We start from the raw sequence: 19536 nt of genomic DNA on the forward strand, positions 1-19536 counted from the left end.
GTTCCTCTGTTTGGGCGACATGGCGTCTGGGCGGAATGTACACTGTAACCTGATGCTTCACCCCTCCGGTTCGCCTTCCTTCCCACCACATCCCTCTCCCTCGCTCTGTTTTTCCACCCTCGCATCACAGCTCGCCGCTGGGTCCTACGGTCCCACCTAGTTTCAGTGGACGTTTGCCCAGATGACTCAGATGTGACTAGACGGTCACAGAAGAGACCTGTGTCACGACTGACACCAGAGTCTAAAATATTCATGCCAAAATGGCCTCATCTCCTCCACATTTCTAAAATGTGGACTCACGTTTGCACCTTTTTAGGGAACAAACACAGTAGCAGATTTATAAGCTTTACTTCAGCTACCACAACTGGATGTGTGCATTAATCTTATACCTTATAATCTCACAATTCAACTCATTTACACTGCTGAAGTACACGCAGGAGACACTGATCTTGTTTATTGTGAACCATGATATGAAGGATAGAGACTTTATAGAGGAGACTTCCTCACTACAGACATTAATGATTCATCATCCATAGCCAAATAGCCTGATGACCTTTGCATTGGCAATGTTTATAGTTTCCTACTGTCATCTAACAGCTGCAAAGTGGCCATTAGGTATGAATATATATACAGAGGCTTGATATAATTTAACCCATTCAAGTCCGATTATAATTTTACATTTCATTTGACCCCTTCTCTGCTTCTCTGAGCACAAATGTAGAGACATTTTCAAAACGAATCAGGCATACAAAACACACAGTTTAAAATGGGAACTGAATGTGAACTGTCTAAAAAGTAGGGCTGCGACTAATGATTATTTTCATTGAAGATTAATCTGTTGATTAATCATTTAGCCTATTAAAAAAAAAAAGCGAATAATGCTCATCACTAGTGCCCAGAGCACAAAAGTCCAGGACCCAACTCTTAATTTACTGTCATAAATTACAAAGAAAAACAGTGAATCCTTACATTTAAGAAGCTGAAACCAGCAAATTTTGACATCTTTGTTTGAAAAATGACTGAAATTATTAATTGATTATCAAAATAGTTGGCAGCTAATTCTCTTTCAATCAGCAAATCAATTATTTAACCAATCACTCATCACCATGAAGATTTTTTGGTTAAAGCAAATCAATATGATAGTCACATGTGCGGTGTTCAAATGGATGACCCATAACAAAAGAAGTTCCTCTTATATATACTATTTATGTTAGGCCTAAATTAAGCGAAACTGACTTACACAACTCCACTGGTTTCACGTGTTAGCAGTTTCAGGAACAATGTCTTTTCACTGATATTTAGATTTCAGAATACCCTATTTTGGAAGATCTTGTAGACACACATGCAGCACCCGGGACAAATTTTTAAGCCATTTTCTTCCTTTTCAGAGACAGCTCCTTCGAGACCTCTTACTAAATTTAGTCTGACAACAAAATGTCAGATGGTTTCTACAAGCTCAGGACAAGTTGTTGATTGAAGATATACTCATGCATATGCTGTGTGTGCAAATCTGAAGATATCTGCAAAATATCAATACAAATGGTTTGAAAATATCCTGTTAAAACCAAAGTTACAGGACATTGTGTAGGATTTAGTCCCCTACCAAGTATATTGGACAGACCCTACAGTGGCTGTACAAACATGACTATCTAAAGCCAAGTTTGTCTGTTCTGGTGGTTCAGCAAGTGGCCTCTGTGGAAGACAACTTGTACCGTCGACATAAATGACACAAAGGTAACAAAAATACAAAAATTCTTATTTTCAGGTGATTATACACCAATAAAAAACATGCTTATGAATATTATATTCCACATTTGATATATTCTGCCAATAGAGCCCTGTAAATCTTACACACTGCACCTTTCAGGACATAAATTAAAGTCACGTTTTACATTAACCTGATACACCAAATGGTTTGTTACACAGAACCATCTGGGAAGTCGTCACTTTCAAAAAACACTTGTCACATCATTGGATGAACCATCTGTCTGTCATGTCTGACAAAGGCTAACATCAACCAATCTGATCAAACTCCTGTTGAAGCCAGTCAGGAGAAAACATCTTTTTCATCAATAAAAGCTTTCAGTGTTCTTTGCTCTTCTTTTGATGAAAAAAATCTTTCCGGTTCTGATAAAACCGATGCTATCACAGTATCTATGCCATTGTTTTTTCGAGAGGAGTCGCTTAATCACTGTTGTCACACCTTAAACCACACCTTAGCTGACAGTAGGCCACTGATTGGCTGCACCACTTTTCAAAACCACTGCAACAATGTCCCGCCCAACACCCCCACTGGTGATTGGTTATATGGCACGAGTGATAGCTAATCAACACTGAAGCCTCTACATGCAGCGCCACACACAACGAGGGAGAAGCAGACTGCTGTCAACATTGCAATAACATCGACGTTACCTTTACAATTAAAAATCCTCTATGCTGAATGTCTTCGTGTATGCGTGTGTGTGTATATATACATATGTGTGTGTACAGAAATAACGACATACCTGGTACAGTAAATATATATAGAGAGAGGAGAACTTGGTGGTCATACTAATCATTAGTATTCCCTTGTGCCTAGTTTTGAATGATAGGTTCTCTCCTATCACATGTTAACATTCAACAGTAGTGGAATATGTTCTCACTCATTTCACACTAATTTTGCTGAAAAATCTGACTGACTGACATATTAAATAAATGCAACAAAGTATTTTATTGATTTTGACAGTGATAAGTCAACTCAGTGCATAAGCAGCATTTTATTATCGCAGCTGTTTAAGTTGGAGCTAGTCTGAAGCAGCAGCTGCTGCTTTTGAATTAAGAAATACTGGTAGAAGACCCCTGCTTTTCTTGTCTTAGGATAATTAAACATATTGCTTAAAGCCATTTCAACAACTTTTTGTGTTGGAGTTTGTGTTATTCTACAAATTTGTACATCTTCAACATAAAAAGCAAACACATATTAGAATATATTCAGTCAAATCCCTGGTGTGTTATTCTAAATTTTGACACTAAAATGTTCACTTTTACTGCACTTGAATATCTGTTCTAAATATTGGTTATTGCTCTCCTTGATAACTAATAATTAATGTTAGTGTCAGCCCTGAAAAAAAAAGAAACATGTTGGTCGATCCTTCAAAAACACTGAAGTCATCCTGAATATTTTGAATTTTCATTAGAGGTGTGACATAGAAACACAAAAGCTGTTTCATGTTTTTACCAAACAGAGATGCCAGGAGAGTTCAATGGTCTGAAGGCAGTGACTGTGTGACCCTGCGCGTACCTCAACCCTTCTGCAGCAGAACAGCAGCCCACCACACTGTGGAGGCCACAGGGACTTAAAAGACAGTTCTGACCCATATACGGCTGTGTGACATTCTTTCCCAGCAGGCCATGCTACTCTTTTCTCTCTCATTTAAGTTTCCCTTTTGAGAGTAGCCCCCCCACCCACCCCTTAAGTCTTCAACCTCACAATGACCTCTCTGTCCATCTCCTGCTTTCACTCTCGAGTCCCTGTGCTTCACATACTGGCCACAGATTTTCTTTGATTGTTCTGTCTCTGTGTGTGCGTGTGTGCACACAGTCCACCCACCCTCAAATATTAACATGATTATCAGATACGAGCCGTGTAAATTTGCTCTGTGGATTAGGCAGGCTTCCTTACGCAGGGTCAAAATGGTCAAAATGGAGAATGAAACGCAAATATTATTGAAGGCTGGGCTGTGATGTTAGTATTATTTTATTAGTTATGGCTGGTGCTTGTTCAGGCAGGCGTGGTGTTACTGTGAATGACCCATGCAGATGACGGATGAGTGTCTAAAGTTCACAAATCACATCTGTGACATACAGCATGGCCCTGACCTGAAGCAGCCAAAACCAGTTTGGGTGCTTTTTTTTTTTTACTGGGTTTTATCTGAGCGTGTTTTGTAAGGCTGACATACTATAGAGGCTTGTATGTTTGTCTAGGGGTGTGTAAGTCTTAGTTCATGGCTGTTGAGCCAATTCAGGCTCACAAAAATCAGAAGGTCAGATCAGGACATGAGGAGGCAACAGGCTGTACCCTTCTCTGGCCCCTTCTCTCCCTCTTCACCCCCGTCCTGTCCTTTCTGCATGTGTTCCTCTTCCCTCCAAGTCTTGAGCATTCTGCTGACGATTTCTTGTGTTCCTGTGATTGTTAAGACTTTATCAAACTAACTTTAGTTGTGGTAATTCTGCATCCTTATTCACAAACCACTTCTCCTTCCTTCCTGCCTAAACAGCTCCTTTTTTTCTTAACATCAAATTATGTCCCTAAACAATTTAATTTCATGTGTCCAACAGATGAAGAGCACAGCTCCAGACAGCACAGATGTTATCTGCGCATGAGAACTCTTCCTCCAATGCAGCAGCAGGGATAACTATCTAAAGAAACCTTGTTTCAATTAAGGTAGACTGGAATGTACTACCAACTATAGCCAGACTATTGTCCGATTCAAAATGAACTTACAGTGAGGCCACTGCACTGGCCGCTGCCTTTTTGTCCAATCAAGGTTAAATAACCAAAGTTCTGCATGTTTAGAGATTGCTACACGTTTACATCATTATGGATCAAACTAAGAGCCAGCCCTGGACACGTCTTAGTTAATTCTGTTTTTTCTTTGAAGTAATACTCAACATTTGGCTGATATATCTGCATAGCTTACACGTTATCACTTCCTCCACCACAGAGATAATGTTTTTGGTCCTGACTGTTTGTCTATTTATCAGCAGCATCACTAAAAACACAACTGCCCCGATTTTCATGAAACCTGGCAACAAGGTGTAGCATGGGCCACGGAAGAACCCATCAAATTTTGGAGTGGATGCCAATCACAGGCCGGGTACACAAATTACTTTTCACTTAACACTGTGAGATAGGTCATTTGGCCTTGGTTTTGCAAAAACAAAAATAAATTAAAGCTGCAACAATTAGTTGATTAATCGATTAGTTTTCGACTATTAAAGTAATCATCAAAGCTCTCCGAATGCCTTTCTAGTACAAATCTTGTTACGTGATCATTTGGAGTTTGTAATTGATTATTTGGTAGCTGGCTTTTAACTAACTCATCAAAGGAATCAACTGAAAGTTTTGGAAATATGATTATTTGCTCCCACTGTCATGGAGCTGAAGCCAGTGAGTTATTAGCTTAGCAAAAAGACTCAAAGCAGGGACAACAGGACATTGCTCTTAAATGCAAAAATCCCCACACTATCACCTTTTGGAGTCATTAATCAACATTTCTTGTTTGTATCTGTACAGAAATGAGACCCGAACCATTAATCAATATTTGATCGATACTGCAATATGGCACACTTCCATATTCAAACTGCAGGAGGCACAGTATTTGGTGTTTCAAAAAAACCACACTGTCATGCTGCAGAGATGTCCTGGCAGGCTGGCCTACACATCTCAAGAAAGCATCTTTGTTTGGTACAGATCCCTGCAAAAATCACCAACTCATTTCTTATAATAATAATAATAATAATAATAATAATAATAATAATAATAATAATAATATTCATAGGGCAATGTAAGTCAAAACAATTGCCATTAGATATTTTTTAAAATGTGTTCAGCCCTGATAGAAACAAAAAATAATCAATGGTTTTAGAGGGGGCTGCGTTGTGTGGTGTTTCATTGTCTATTTCTTGGTGAATAACAACCAGGAGCAGTGACTTCCCAGATTGTTGTTGTCACCATGAGGTTGCCTTTGTCAAGAAACAGTTACAGCCAGTGGACGATTTGTTAGTTTGTAACAGGAGGGATGGATCCAGTTCATTCTGGTCACCAGCCACTAGCAAATCGACTAAACAGCTATACAGTCAGTTTGCTATAGCTATATAGTTAAGGGAATAACAGATCTAAGAGGAAACTGACAGAAAAGTGAGTCACGGACAGTGACGGACCTTTCACAGCACAGACAGGCTACTGATATTTCAGAGCCATGGTCGGGGCCTGAGATTCTAACTTGCACAAACCTCCATCAGATGAAGGGTCAATGAGTCAGGCAGACTAGAATAACAAATACAACTAAACAACTTCTCTGCACCTGCACTCTGCAATGTCTGCGAGTAGGAGATTGTGGTAGCTTAAAAAGAGGGATGTGTTTTGTTAATTTTGCAAAAAATAGGGATGCCATCCCCCGTCAAACCCTGTAAAATCATAAACTGACGACATTTACATTTTTGTATGTAAACGGATAAAACAAACATGATATAGCATGAAAGTGAATAAGTGCATTTCCCAAAACATCACACTGTCATTATGTGGAATTCTTGAAGCTCAAGCAGCATAATAAAACGTGTCTGGCGAGAAAAGTTTAAAAATCACTCACGGCTGGCAGAGCTTGACCAGGTCTTGGTCTGTGGTCCCCGGATGGAGGCCGCGGATGTACAGGTTAGTTTTACTCAGCTGTTCCCCTCCCCCGCCGCTGCTGTTGCTACTACTGTTGGTGTTGGGACTGGGGGGCGCCATCTGGTGGCCGGAGGACACATAGGCCTGCTGCAATGAGAAAGAAACCCTTAGAATCAGTTTACCGTGCATGAACATACAGCACAAGTCATTGCCAAAATATTGTCAAACACCAGCGAACCTTTGACAGGTGAAGTGATTTTAGTTATTATTCAAAGTGTGGAAAAACTCAAAGGAGATGTTGAGATAGAAAGTAGTCCTGCAAGAGACAGATGATTATGTGGGAGCTGCGAAAAATGATATCATACAGGCCTCATGTCAACACTCACCAATACTGATTTCTGAGGGGAATGTGGGGCCTCTTGGCTGCGTACTCTATATAGGGAAAATGGGCCTCTTATGCTCTCTTCATGTTGGGTGGGTAACTTCTTTTTGACTTTTGAAACCACAAAAAAATCTTGTGGTGAATATCAAAATCAAAAGCTTTAAAGATCTAAAACTAACATTTAGTCAGTCTGATTATGCAGAATTAAATAAGAGACTATATGTGATCCATTTTTATCGCTTTCTCTCATTTTACATGTTTATAAAAGCAGGTATTTCTAAATGAATCGCTACCATCTGTTGAAGCTTGCCTTTCTGCCTGTCTTCAAACACCGTCCTTCAGACATTTCCCTCTCAAACAGTGTCGAAAGTTAACAGATCCCGAGTAGCATGAAGCAAAAATGGGGTTTATTTCAGTCCAGTCCATAACATGCAAGGACAATTTATCAAAACAAAGCAGAAACAAAGAGAATTCAAAGACATGAGCAACAACAGCACTGCAGACAATACATGATAACACACTCATGTTGTGACCATCTGTAATGATCTGATGTCTACCTCACCCACAGCTGAACTTCCTTCTCATTTCTCAGGTTGGTTTGTTTTGTTTCATCAGTCTATGAGGATTAAGTGCCAGTGAATAATACTAGTTGTAAACTATGGCGGCCAACTGGTTGACTCAGTACCAGGAACATGAAAGACTGTTGCGCAACGACCAATGCATCATCTCATCTCACCATGGGATTGTGGCCCTCCTTGGAGAAATCAAACAAAAGATTGTGTAACCATGCAGAGGCATATTTTTATTGGGATAAATGTGGTTTCATTATCACTTTGCCTGTCAGGAACTCAGAAAAAAAAGTCCTCTCTTTCTAGGAATAGAGCTACTGGCTGTTTTCCAAATAAGACTCAGGCAATAAATAGCAACACTTGAGTGCAGACCAGGCTCGCCAGAACTGGCAAATGTTGTGTCTGTTAGCTGTGTGAAAATGACTTAAATCACATTAAAGTGATAGTTCAGATTATTTTAAGTGTACATATCACAATACAGGGGTTAGGATTCAATGTATTGCAATATATTGTGATGCTGCTAGCAAAGCGATATACTGTCTTTTTTAAAAATCAATTTTTTTTAAACTGTCAAGGTATAAAGAACACACTGCCAGGTGCATAAAAACTGAGTTAAAAAAAAAGTTTAACTACTTTTTTATGCAATCAGAACAGTTAAAATAGATAACAACACTGAGTGTTTCTGAGAATCAATACAGTATCACAAAAGATAATATAATGATAGTCAATTGTATTCATATTTTCAAAAACCCCTTATCAATATTGTATTAGCTACGGTAGGTGGTGGTTGGTACGCCCTCAGTTTGGAGAAGCAGAGAGGAGGACCAGCACAGAAGCTAAGCAGTGTACTGATGTGGACAGGGTCAGCAGCAAAACATATTTCAGACACCTAAATGGCCCACCTGAAAAATAAATCAATAGAATTTTTCACCACTTAACTTTGTTGTCAGTCTTTTCTGACAGGAGAACTTTGTTATATAAGCCATATATTGTTCTCTCCAAGCAACCAAACTTCACATGTAAAATCAGTAATTTTAGAAGAACATCAGAGTTGCTGGTCTACTGCTGTTTCAATCTTTTGTTTGTGTGTGAATTTGCTGTTTTGAAAGGACAGTTCGGATTCACCAAAAACACACAATAACACCAACAAACTAACAGATGAAGGCAGTGATGGACCAGCAACTCCCACGTTCTGTGAAGTAGATTTCACATATGGAGTTTGGTTGTTTTGGATAGAGCGATATTTGGCTCATATAACAGTGGTTTCCCATCAGAAAAGGCTACCTGACAGCAAAGCAAAGCTATTTGTATATTTGAAATATAGTGTACACCTTTTGTAAGTGGCTACAAAACCTTTTGCTGCTGACCCTTTCTCCAAACTGGGTGTGTGCTTACTGATGTCTACTGTAGCTAATACAACGAGTATCAATAAGTACCTCATACAACCCCACATCACATAATTTAAACTATCCCTTTAATTTAACAGCCAAATATTTTCATTTAATGTTGCATACGAAGGAATAATATAGCCTAAAACGTTCTCTGAATGAGCTCAGTGCCATGAGGCTGGAGAGTCTCTTTTGAGAGGCCGACTGGACGAAGGCGACAGGAGGACAATGGGTTAATTTCAGTAGAGAGGACAGGGTCACTGATCAGACTGGTGGTGTTTAGGAAAAGCCCAGCAGGAAGCCACGGTCACACCGGGACCACCAGCAACATCAACCAATCCCGCTAATTAGACACCTCCCATAAGGAATGGGGGCCCTCCAAGACAAGCCCTCTGACCTGTATTTTGCCAGCAGCACAGCAGCCGCTTCAACAAAAGGCTTATTTCTCTAAAGATAATCCTCTCTTCCTCTACCGCTGAAGAAACCTGAAAAGTTTGCATGTGTTTGTTCATGTTCAGCAAGACAGAGACACGGCCTGCTCAGAGTAAAACAAAGAAAAGAGGCGTGTGTGTTCTTCTCTTTCATCTCTTTCATTCCAGGAATATTTACACAGTCCACAAGTAAAAAGGCATAAGCTGCAGGATGTACTCAAACAGACTTCTTGGACATCAAATTCAAGGTATTTCCAATCCCATTCACTGTCACATTTAGTGAAATGTAAGTATTCAAAGTTGCTTCTGCCATATGAAGAAACCATAAATAAATTTTTCATTTTTAAACCTTTAACCCTGTCAGACCACAACATTTTCAGAGCCAGAAGAAAACACACACAGCACAAGCCTGCCTGCAAGAGTTTATCTATCTTGTCACAGTGTGGATCATGATGAATACATGTTTGGTGGTGGTTAATTTGTGAATGAAAGAACAGGACAGCAGAGACCTATAATCTCATTCACACACTCTTCACCAGAGTGCCAAGTCCCAATCAAGCTCCAGACTGCACCGGGAGCAAATCATTGCAACAAAACCCCTCAAATCAGCAGTCTGCAACCACACAAATGCATTCAGGCACACACACGCATACGCATCCACACTTACACTTACAGTGTGCTGCTACAGCATGGCTGATTGTAAAATTCTTTAAGAGCTGCATAAGATCCTCAGTCAAAAGATATTATCTGTAACCTTTATTATGGAAAGGAATATGAAACTCTTATTTCTTAGAAATTGTCATCTTAGTGAAGTTCAAGTTAGTAAAGCAGCAATTCTCAGATACTTACATAAAAATTACCCTCACATAAAGTATAAGTGCCTTCTTTATACTGTAAAAGAACAAAAGTACTGTAAGCTTTTAATTCATAGTGCTTTATGATTCAGCTCATACTGTCAGCCACCCTCAAATTTAAAAGCATTACAAGTTAAATGTTGATTTCTGTACAAAAGCTTGAAATGGTCTTTGCGGATTACCTCTCAGGTTATTTCAGCATCCTTATGTGTTTTATTTGCATGTTGGCTGTTGAAGACTTAACACTATAACACCACTTTCTTCCATTTTTTGGATTAGTTGATCAGAAACTGCTGAAAGAACAACAAGAGCATGAAAACAAACTAGAGGAGTGCACTCGGTACAGTGTAGATCCCTGCCAGGCAACAGATGGTGAAGAATCTACTGCAATCTCATCACAACTGCGGGATGCAACCAGCAGAGATGTGCAGCATTTAATAAAGTGTTGTTGTATTGTATTCTCTCAGTTTTTTTTAAGATGCAAAGGATAGTGTTATTGTATAGTAATCAAGAATTCTGGATTCACCTAGCAGTATAAACTTAATAAGGAAACAGTAAACAGGATAATAAGTCCAAATTACTCCATTTTAACACTGTTATTTAGAATATTGTCCTATTTGTTTAGAAAATTACAAGCAAGCAAGTGGTTTAACAACAATATAATGGATACAGAAAGACCTGATGTTGCCCGTTCATAGGTTGGAGCCTGCACGTCCCAGTAGAGTTTTTAGCTATTCAGAGGGTTAATTTTTTGGCAAACAGCTGATTCGATCGCCTCCAGTAACCGAATTTAATTCCAACAGGTCACCAGTATTCAAGTTCAAGTTTCAAAAAATGGTCTCACAACAATTAAACTGCTCCTATGTGGGACTAACATCAACACACATGAATACAAGTGGGCTCACTGAATCCACAAGAGTCACAGCTTTCTACTCAGAGCCAATTCATGCAATTCCAATACTGTTAAAGGTACCAGCACACAGAAATATTCATATACACCATGTTTAGAATAGGAAAAAACAACACATTTATACTGTATACAAACAGTTACATGTTTTTTGCTCCAAACTGCATGACATTAGCAGAAGGTGGGCATGTTTGTGAAGGTGAGACTCTTGGGTGCACTTAGAACTAATTTTTATTCAGATATCTTGAGGTGAGACATCAAAGGACACATTTGAAAATGTCCAGCCCAGTTTTCCCTTGCCAAAATTTAGTGTCAATTTGGAGCGTTATTTAATCTCCTTTCTGACAAGCTGGCATAATGGATGTCTTAGGTCATCTAGTGTCATATAATACCAGTATCGTCATTAACTTTAAAACGGAGCTCACTACAGATAGACAGATATAAAACATACACACACTCACACAACCAAATGCATGATCCTGGCCATAAATCACGTATCAAATCTGAAACTCTGGGAAACTATGATAGGCCCAAGATAATGTCTTCAAATTATTTGTTGGGTCTGGCCAACAGTCCAAAACCCAAACTGATTCCATTTACAATGGATTAAAATGCAGAGTAGAAAATCCTATTTGAGAAAATGGAAAAAGTGAGAGTTTCTTTGCTTGATAAATTGACTTAACAGTTATGAAAATTGTAGGTCCATTTATGCTGATTCACTAATCAAATGAAAAACTTATCATTTAAGCATTAATCTAATCCTGTTCCTTTTTAACAGATGTCTGGTACATCATTTACTCAAACATTCAGGTATCGTACAAATGCCAAGCAGATCTGATTAATGCTCCACAAAAACATTTAAAAGTAAGAAAATCATCTTAGTTCCATTAATTATATAATCTAATAACAGTTGATTAAGAACTTTCTAATCTTAATAGACAGTCCAAGAATTACAGTGAGGTATTTCCCACCACTGACGTGACCCTAGAAACACTTGAAATCTGAACCTCAAGAGGCAACATGCAGTACGGCTTTTTGATTAAACTTCAGGACAATACACAGAGTGAGAATGTACATTAAAAGAAAAGGAGTTTGTTTTCCTGACTGAAATAGTTTCATGCTATAAAATTAAAACATAATAACAGATCACTGTAGATCCAAGATGCCGTCACAGTCTTACACAATTCTGATGACTTGTTTGGTTCCAGTAGAAACGCTTTCGAAGTGACATTTCTCCTCCTCTGCTGAACTGCTCCAAATTCATAACAAAAGGCTCAAAAATATCTCTGGGTATTTTTAGGACCAAACTAAAGATAAAAATCAAGAACATCCTATAAATAAAACCATTTCCTCAATCTTGATGTAAACTTACACTGACACACTGAAGCTGACAGGAAGCGTCTTTGTCGAATACGACTGACTTTAATCCCTAAATGAAAAGTTACATTTTATGTGTCATATGGCCACTTTAAACATTCACTACTGTATATCTTTGCTTTATATAAATCCATCTGTTTAGATGTCCAAACCTCTTTTTAGTGTCCCTCCACCTCTGTTTTTATCTCCATCTGTCCCTGTGGGGCTTCTCCAGTTGACCCCAGTTTGACCTACAGAATTCCATGGATTTCCTGGCTGGTTGGGGGGTCTGCCCGCCTCCCCACGTCCTGCCTGCTGTCTTCTCCTCAGGCAGGAAAGAGGCATGACTGTCTGACCAGCTGACCGACTTACGTGCTAATGCACAGATTTATAGCCCGGCTGAATGAGGACGCAGCTTCCAGCTTGTATAGAATTACACTGCTGATCTGCTGCTTTGCAGCCGCTCCACTTTAGGACCAACAAGGAAGATGAGTCATGGGAGAAATCATCCAGTACTTACTCATTTCACCTCTGAAGCATCAACAAACATTTTGGATATTTAGTTCTGAAACCAAATCATTTCCTGTTTGCCATATTGATCAAAATTATACAGACAAAAGTTTATTTAAAGCCATGGGAAACCTAAATCTACAATAGCCCTCTAACTATGCAATTTAGGTTCTTGTATTGAAAAAAAAAAGTAATTTCTAAGTGAGTAAATTAATAATTTAAGTTTTTTAAATTTTTGTCCACTTTGTTAGGGCTGGAACTTGATTATTTTCATTATCATTCATCATTCACACAACTAAATTGAAGACGTGATGTGGAGATGAAGACCCTTTTTAATGGACGCTTGCCTGGCAGGGACGTGAGAGTCGATCTGGCTGCTCCCTGAGTGAGACAGTTGGAGGTTGCCATCAGGTCAGAGCATCAGGGGGAAGCAGCAGTGAGCTGATGAGCTTTTCTGGGTTTTGGGACAGCTAACCCCACGCTCTTCCCTGATAAACAACAATATTATCATCCTTCCACAATGTCTTGTTGTTGACTGTTGGGTATCAAGTCATGTATTAAAAAACAGACTCACCAAAAGATATAATAAATCAAGGCAGCGGTAGTCCAGCAACTCCAATGTTGTCTTTTAATTTAAAAAATATATATCACGTATCATATATCTTATCTATGTGCATTTTTACTATTTCAAGCCAAAACTCCAGAGGCATTACCCACCAATTTGTCACACTACACCTAAACAAATTATTTCAAAATTCGCTCATCAACAAGGCCAGATAGAGAAAAAGAAAGTGACATTTATGAGGACATGAAAGATATCTATGGAAGAATGAAAATGAGTCTTTTTATTTTAGCTGAAGGTTAGGTGAGGACTGTGTGTCTGCTCTCCTGTGTCTGGTAAAGCAGTGAGCTGAAGTATGGTGGCAGGCAGGAAATCCTCTGTGTCTGTTCCTGATCTTATCGCACAGCCATCTGAATGAAGAGCTCTGCATTCCAACCAGGTGACAGGGACACCGAGCTCACGTCTAGACTCGTACCTGAATCCTCCTTCCTTTCTGTCTCTAACCCTCCCCTTCCTTTTGTCTTTTAATACACACCTATTAATCTTCAAACTGTCTGTCTTTTAATGTTGTTGATCACAACTTGACGCAAACGCACATGCATGCGTGGCTTTCAAGCCGGGTCAGGTGGCCGGAGCCGGGGGAGCTTGGAAACAGATACCTATACAAACACTGGCCCTCAGCTCAGCCAGAGATCTAACAAAAAGTGAGGCACACAGATTGTCTGGCATCACTGCAGTACTTGGCGTCAGATTTCTGACAGCTGTGCTTTCTCCAAGGACTCTGTCTCCCACTTTACCTGTTCACCTTGGCTGGTTCATGTGGCTGGCACCGAAGTTGGACACCAATCCAAAACATCTGACACATTAAACAAAGAGATAGATAAACATATACCTGGTGGAGGGCCAAAGGGACAAAGGTGACTGTACAGGAGAGTTCACTGAGGATACACTCACTGCAGCAGAACAGCTGGTTTGATGCAGAAATGTAAAAGCAGCCCAGCAGACAACAAATACTTGTGTATGTAATGTATTTCCTGTTGCTGAGTTGTTAATTAAAAACATGCATTTACAAGCATATTTCTGTACTGCAATTACTTGTTACTTAGAAAAGGACATATAACTCGAACCATGCTGGTCTCAATTAGTTTTGAAAACATTTTCACACCATCAAACTTGCAGTAATACATTTATTTGTGACACTTCTGTGTTAGATCTTCATCAGGCAAAATGCATTGACACCAAAGTTTATTTGCAACTTTTGATTCACTCGACCCTCTCCTATAATGTGTGAAGTGTTCTTCTGTTCTGCAAATATTTTCTTAAAATTTAACCCCACTGCAAGCGTTTATTCACAAGTGTATTCACTTTCTTTTCAATATAAATTAATTGTCTTCAATTCATGGAACTGATCTTTAAATTTCATTTTAAAAATGGCAAATTAAGGATCAAGATCTTACTTGTATGACTGCAGGTTACTTTTACTTGATGTAACTGCTTGCTAGTTTAAAGCTGCACTGAATCATTTATTGTAAATATGATTAATGAGAGCTGTGAGACTCAACCATGCCATAAATGTGTGAGCTGTAAAACAAAAAATAGCTTTATCGCACTACAGATTAGTCAAGTGCGATGAAAATTTCACATGCATACATGCACGACTGTCCCACGTAATTTGCGATCATTATTTACATGATACACTTGGCTATTATTGTTGCTCTAAGTCTATAATGATGACGAAGAAAGGAGACAGGAGCCCGTCTACTCTATCCCCACCTCCAAAGACTGAAAAGTCAACTTGATGAGCAAGTGTTTAACTGTTGCGAGCATGTAGAGAGGATTGAATTCATGCTCATCACAATCTAATGCTCGCGGGACAACTTTTGTGCACATGGAGCAAAAATGCTCCCACACAAGGACTTTTTTTTTTTTTTGCTTGTTTCGTGTGCACATGCCTATGTGTGTGGTTTTCAAGACTAATTAAACTTGATAGGGGAGTTCCATTTCTTGCTCTTTATCAGTCTTTTGCCCTAGTTTTTTGGTGGAACCAACACGTCTCCTTCCTCGCTTCAAATCAAACAAAAACACCAAAACAAACAAATGGAGCATTTGAATACTAATTTGGACAGTAGGAGCTTCAAAGCATTTGGATCACACCTAAAGTTTTGATTTTATCTAGCATTGATCTAAAATGAACTTTGCATCAGTTTCTTCATTTGTGTGTTATAAGAAACTTGGAAGAGAAGTCATGTTTCCATTAAAATTCCAGATTTAAGTCAAACCATCTTTTTTGGCTATTGCTGGTTTAAACATGCTTTGAATGCACAACACTCATCAATAGAAACAAACATATTACTGATGTTTAGTAAATGTGTTTTAGCTGCAATGTTATTAAGGTGCAATGAATGAATGAAATCGAATGTTTTAAATGTTTGCTTAGCTTTTTAATTCAGTGTGATGTTTTCTAATTCAGGTGGTGATTCATGGTTTTTGCCCGTAAATCTACAAGCAATGCATAATTCATGTTACCGGTCTTGAATTTTACAAAGTACAACGTATGCTTTTACATTCAGATATCAGTTGGTTTCAGCTCACGTCCGTGTGAGAGGAAAATACACTTGCACAGACTTGAATCGAGTTTGACAGACCGTTGCTACAGTAATCAATCACGCTGAACATAGTGTTTTCGGTCACACTACTTCTGTGGGTTAACACAGATACAATCAGGGGAAAAATCCCCTTGGTGGTGTAATTCAAAGGCACTTGACATCTGACATTTGACATGACTGATGACTTCTGAGATTAGACAGTGGCTGACTATAATTCTGACATATTTTTTACGGCAACATATGTTAATAATACTGGATGTAAATAACACCGTCATACAAAAAAAAAGTGATTTTGTGATTTGCCTAAATTCATTTTGTTCCCTTAAGATGAGTTTGTGTTTATCAACTCAAATTGAATACTATTTTTTTTTTTTAATGTTGACATAATATGACAATTGTTACACCTTACATTTTGATCAAACAGTAACTGGGAAAAACACAGGCACACAAGGATCTTTCAAACATCAACAATAATAACCACTGCAAATTCTACTAATTCATTGTAAGACCTACAGCAGAGTCCAGGTGTATTCCTAATAGGGCTGCATGATATAAAACATTTTTTGACAGATACTGTGATATGATTCATGATTAGTAGGAATGAACAAGTCTGCATCATTTTCATCTTCACAGAAAAACACGATTACAGTCATGACAATGTGACATTTGTTGGGGTCTGTACTAGACTTGGGCAATATATCAATATTATATTGTATCATGATATGAGATTTGATATTGTGATAGATTTTGGATATTGTCATATTGTGATATGTCATAAGTGATGTTATTTTTTTTAACTTACCAGACTGCTCTAGCTGTTTTATTATTTGTCTTTACCCACTTAGTCATTATATTAACATTACATTTAAAAAAAACTCATTGGTTGTAATATTTTGTGAAAGCACCAGTAGTCATCTTTACAATATTGTCGCAACATGAACATATTTGGTCAAAAATATTGTGATTTTTATGTCATGATAGGTTTCTCAACCATATTGCCCAGGCCTAGTCTGTACCAAACAAACGTTTTCTGACGTCTGGAGAACAAGATTTGTAGACGAGTGCATCTCTGGACCACTTCACTACATCATTATAATACTGTTTTCTCAAAAAAACAATGTTCCTTTATCAGCAAGCCAGCCAGCTAGCAAACCAGAAACTGGTTTCATGTTAATAATCTACATGACAAATCTGCTTTACCAACCAAACACTTGTTGAATCAGCCTGTTTATTCTGATCAAAGTGTTTTTTTTCTATTAACAACAGAATTCTATATTACAAAGTACAAATCTCTTCTTCCTAAATGTTTTATATGCCTGTATGTCAATATGCGATCTTGTTAACAAACTTCTCCTGTTCTGAAGCATCATTTTAAATACAAAAAGTTCCACTGCAACTAAGTCTGAGCACCTCTCAAAGAGTAATGTCACAAAACTAAAAAAAAAAATTCTCTTTCAAAGAGGCTTTGGTTCACATGAGGCAAGAATTAGGTAACGCTGGTGACGTCTGACAGCTTGTGGAGTTGAGGGTGAAATCACAGATTTCAAGAAGCACGGGAGACTTGTGCCATTCTGCCATGTCTGAATGGCCTTTTCAGTGAAACCTTTACATCCGTGTGACAACTTAACGCCCCGGTTAACGTGTTTCTTTAATTTCTTTTCATATGTAGTTGTGTTTTGATGCAGTAGAGTGTGTATTGAGGTGCCCAGATCTTTAAATCACAGCAGTAAGTTGACATTTGTTGAAAAGGACTCCCGCCAAGATGAGAGCAAAAATCTGATTGACAAGTGCAAAAACAAGCTGTTCGTCGAGGCCCTGAGCAAGACGCATGATACCTTGAGAGGCGACAAGCCGCCTCCTGTTATTTTTCCATCCAGGAAGCTTTACACGGAAACCGACCAAATTTGATTTGAGAACATTAATTCTATTTATTTGAGGGAGGAAATGAGGTGCTGAGTCAGGGGAGGAGCAGCTGGCTTTAAGCACAACAGAAACCAAACACCTTTTAGTTGTCAGGCTCGGTAATCAGCTCACACACACAGAGAGCGCTTTTCTCACCCCTCTGCATGTTTATTCTGTGATCAGACTTTTATTTTGTGTACTCGTGCAGCTCAGGTATGGCAGAATGTGAGCGAGAGATAAAAAGAATGAGGAGAAGGTGGAGGTGGGAGGAGGAAATGTTAGGAATCACAACACAGGAACTTGACCTCTCTGTGAACTTAAGCTCCACGAAATGGAGGAGCCCGGGACCACCAAAACAACGTGAGGAGAAAATTTCACTTCCTTTCACATTCTTTATTTCAGAACTTTTTTACTTTTTTCATGCTTAATTTGTATGTAGTAGCTATTCATAATTAATATAGTCAAGTTATAGGGCTTTAAAGTGTTAACAGTATACATGTACGACACTCTCCATTCTTGTACCCTCTTTGTATTCTGTGGTCTTTGTATGCTGTCGTCTTTTTTTAAACTTAAAGTTTGTAGTTCTGTTGTTGTGACACTGACTTCCCTGTGCTCTGCATAGGATCCATAAAAAATCTTATTTTATCATTTATTTTTGTTCATCATTTATATTTTTGTTGCTTGTTCAGATGAGATATTCCTGAAAAACAGAGCCACACAATATGGTAAAAATAAAAAAAAAATCATATTGCAATTATTTTGACAGATATTGCAATTGATTAATGATTAATGGGAATGATTAATTTTGCATCCTTTTTTTCTTTATTTACTAAGAAAAAAGAATCCAGGCGTTAAGGACAAGAGTGATGTTGTTCTCCACCTGATGCTTCTCAGCTAGAAAACAACCTGTTTTTACTTGAGTGTGTAAGAGTGCAATAGTAAAGGTTTTGTTGAAAAAGCAAGAACTGTGTGAGAAAATTGTGATCTCAATCCATAAGGAATAAAATCATGATTAACATTTTAGCAAGAATCATGCAGTCCTACCAAAAAGCAGAAAGACTAAGGGCCATGCTGTTCTTACAATGTTCCTGTGGGAGACTGATCCAGCTGTCCTGGTGCTGCATTAATCTCCGCTTCAAGAAAATGTTCAATGGTTAGGTGGATTTTGTTACCTTCTGGATAGAACCAGGCTAACTTTTTCCACTGTTTCCAGTCTTTATGCTGAGCTAAAGTTAGCCAGCTGCATGCAGCTTCATATTTAGCATACAGACACGAGAGCAGCATCAATCTTCACATCTAACTCTCAGCAAAAAAGTGTTTTTCCCAAAATGTCAAACTTTTCCTTGAACTCAACTACTTCTGGGATATCAAACAACAATGTCTGACCCAGGGCTTATTAGGACTGCAACCATTTTCACTTTCATATTATCAACTGTAATGCCATTGCCATCGCACTCACTGCAAATACAAGGCATCACACACCCGCTCAATCGTTACTTCACAGTCCTGCCCTCTGGGTGCAGGTACAGGGTCCCTGAGGTGCAGCAGGCCTCGCTTTAGCAAAAGTCTGGTGCCTGCAGCCATAGCAGCCCTCAACAGAGTGACTGGCTGAGGGAACCACAAATCTTGTTTTCATGTTGTTTAGCCTGCCACTGTTGTGTGCTGCTGTCTTGTACTTTCTGCCTGTCACAGCTATGGG

The 19536-nt window shown here is 38.7% G+C and overlaps 1 protein-coding gene across 2 annotated transcripts in view; it reads right to left on the reverse strand.

Annotated features, from left to right (window-relative positions):
* The window catches only part of LOC146331532 (RNA-binding motif, single-stranded-interacting protein 2-like), a 43695-nt gene that overhangs the window by 15455 nt on the left and 8704 nt on the right, over positions 1 to 19536 (reverse strand). For both annotated transcript variants that reach the window (XM_084732560.1, XM_084732555.1), the window contains exon 2: positions 6351 to 6517. In XM_084732560.1, the coding sequence (XP_084588686.1) occupies positions 6351 to 6517 (167 nt within the window). The remainder of the gene's footprint in view (positions 1 to 6350; positions 6518 to 19536) is intronic.

Source organism: Lutjanus erythropterus, chromosome 2 (assembly GCF_056507025.1).
Source record: "Lutjanus erythropterus isolate fLutEry1 chromosome 2, fLutEry1.hap2, whole genome shotgun sequence".
Classification (NCBI taxonomy): domain Eukaryota; kingdom Metazoa; phylum Chordata; class Actinopteri; order Lutjaniformes; family Lutjanidae; genus Lutjanus; species Lutjanus erythropterus.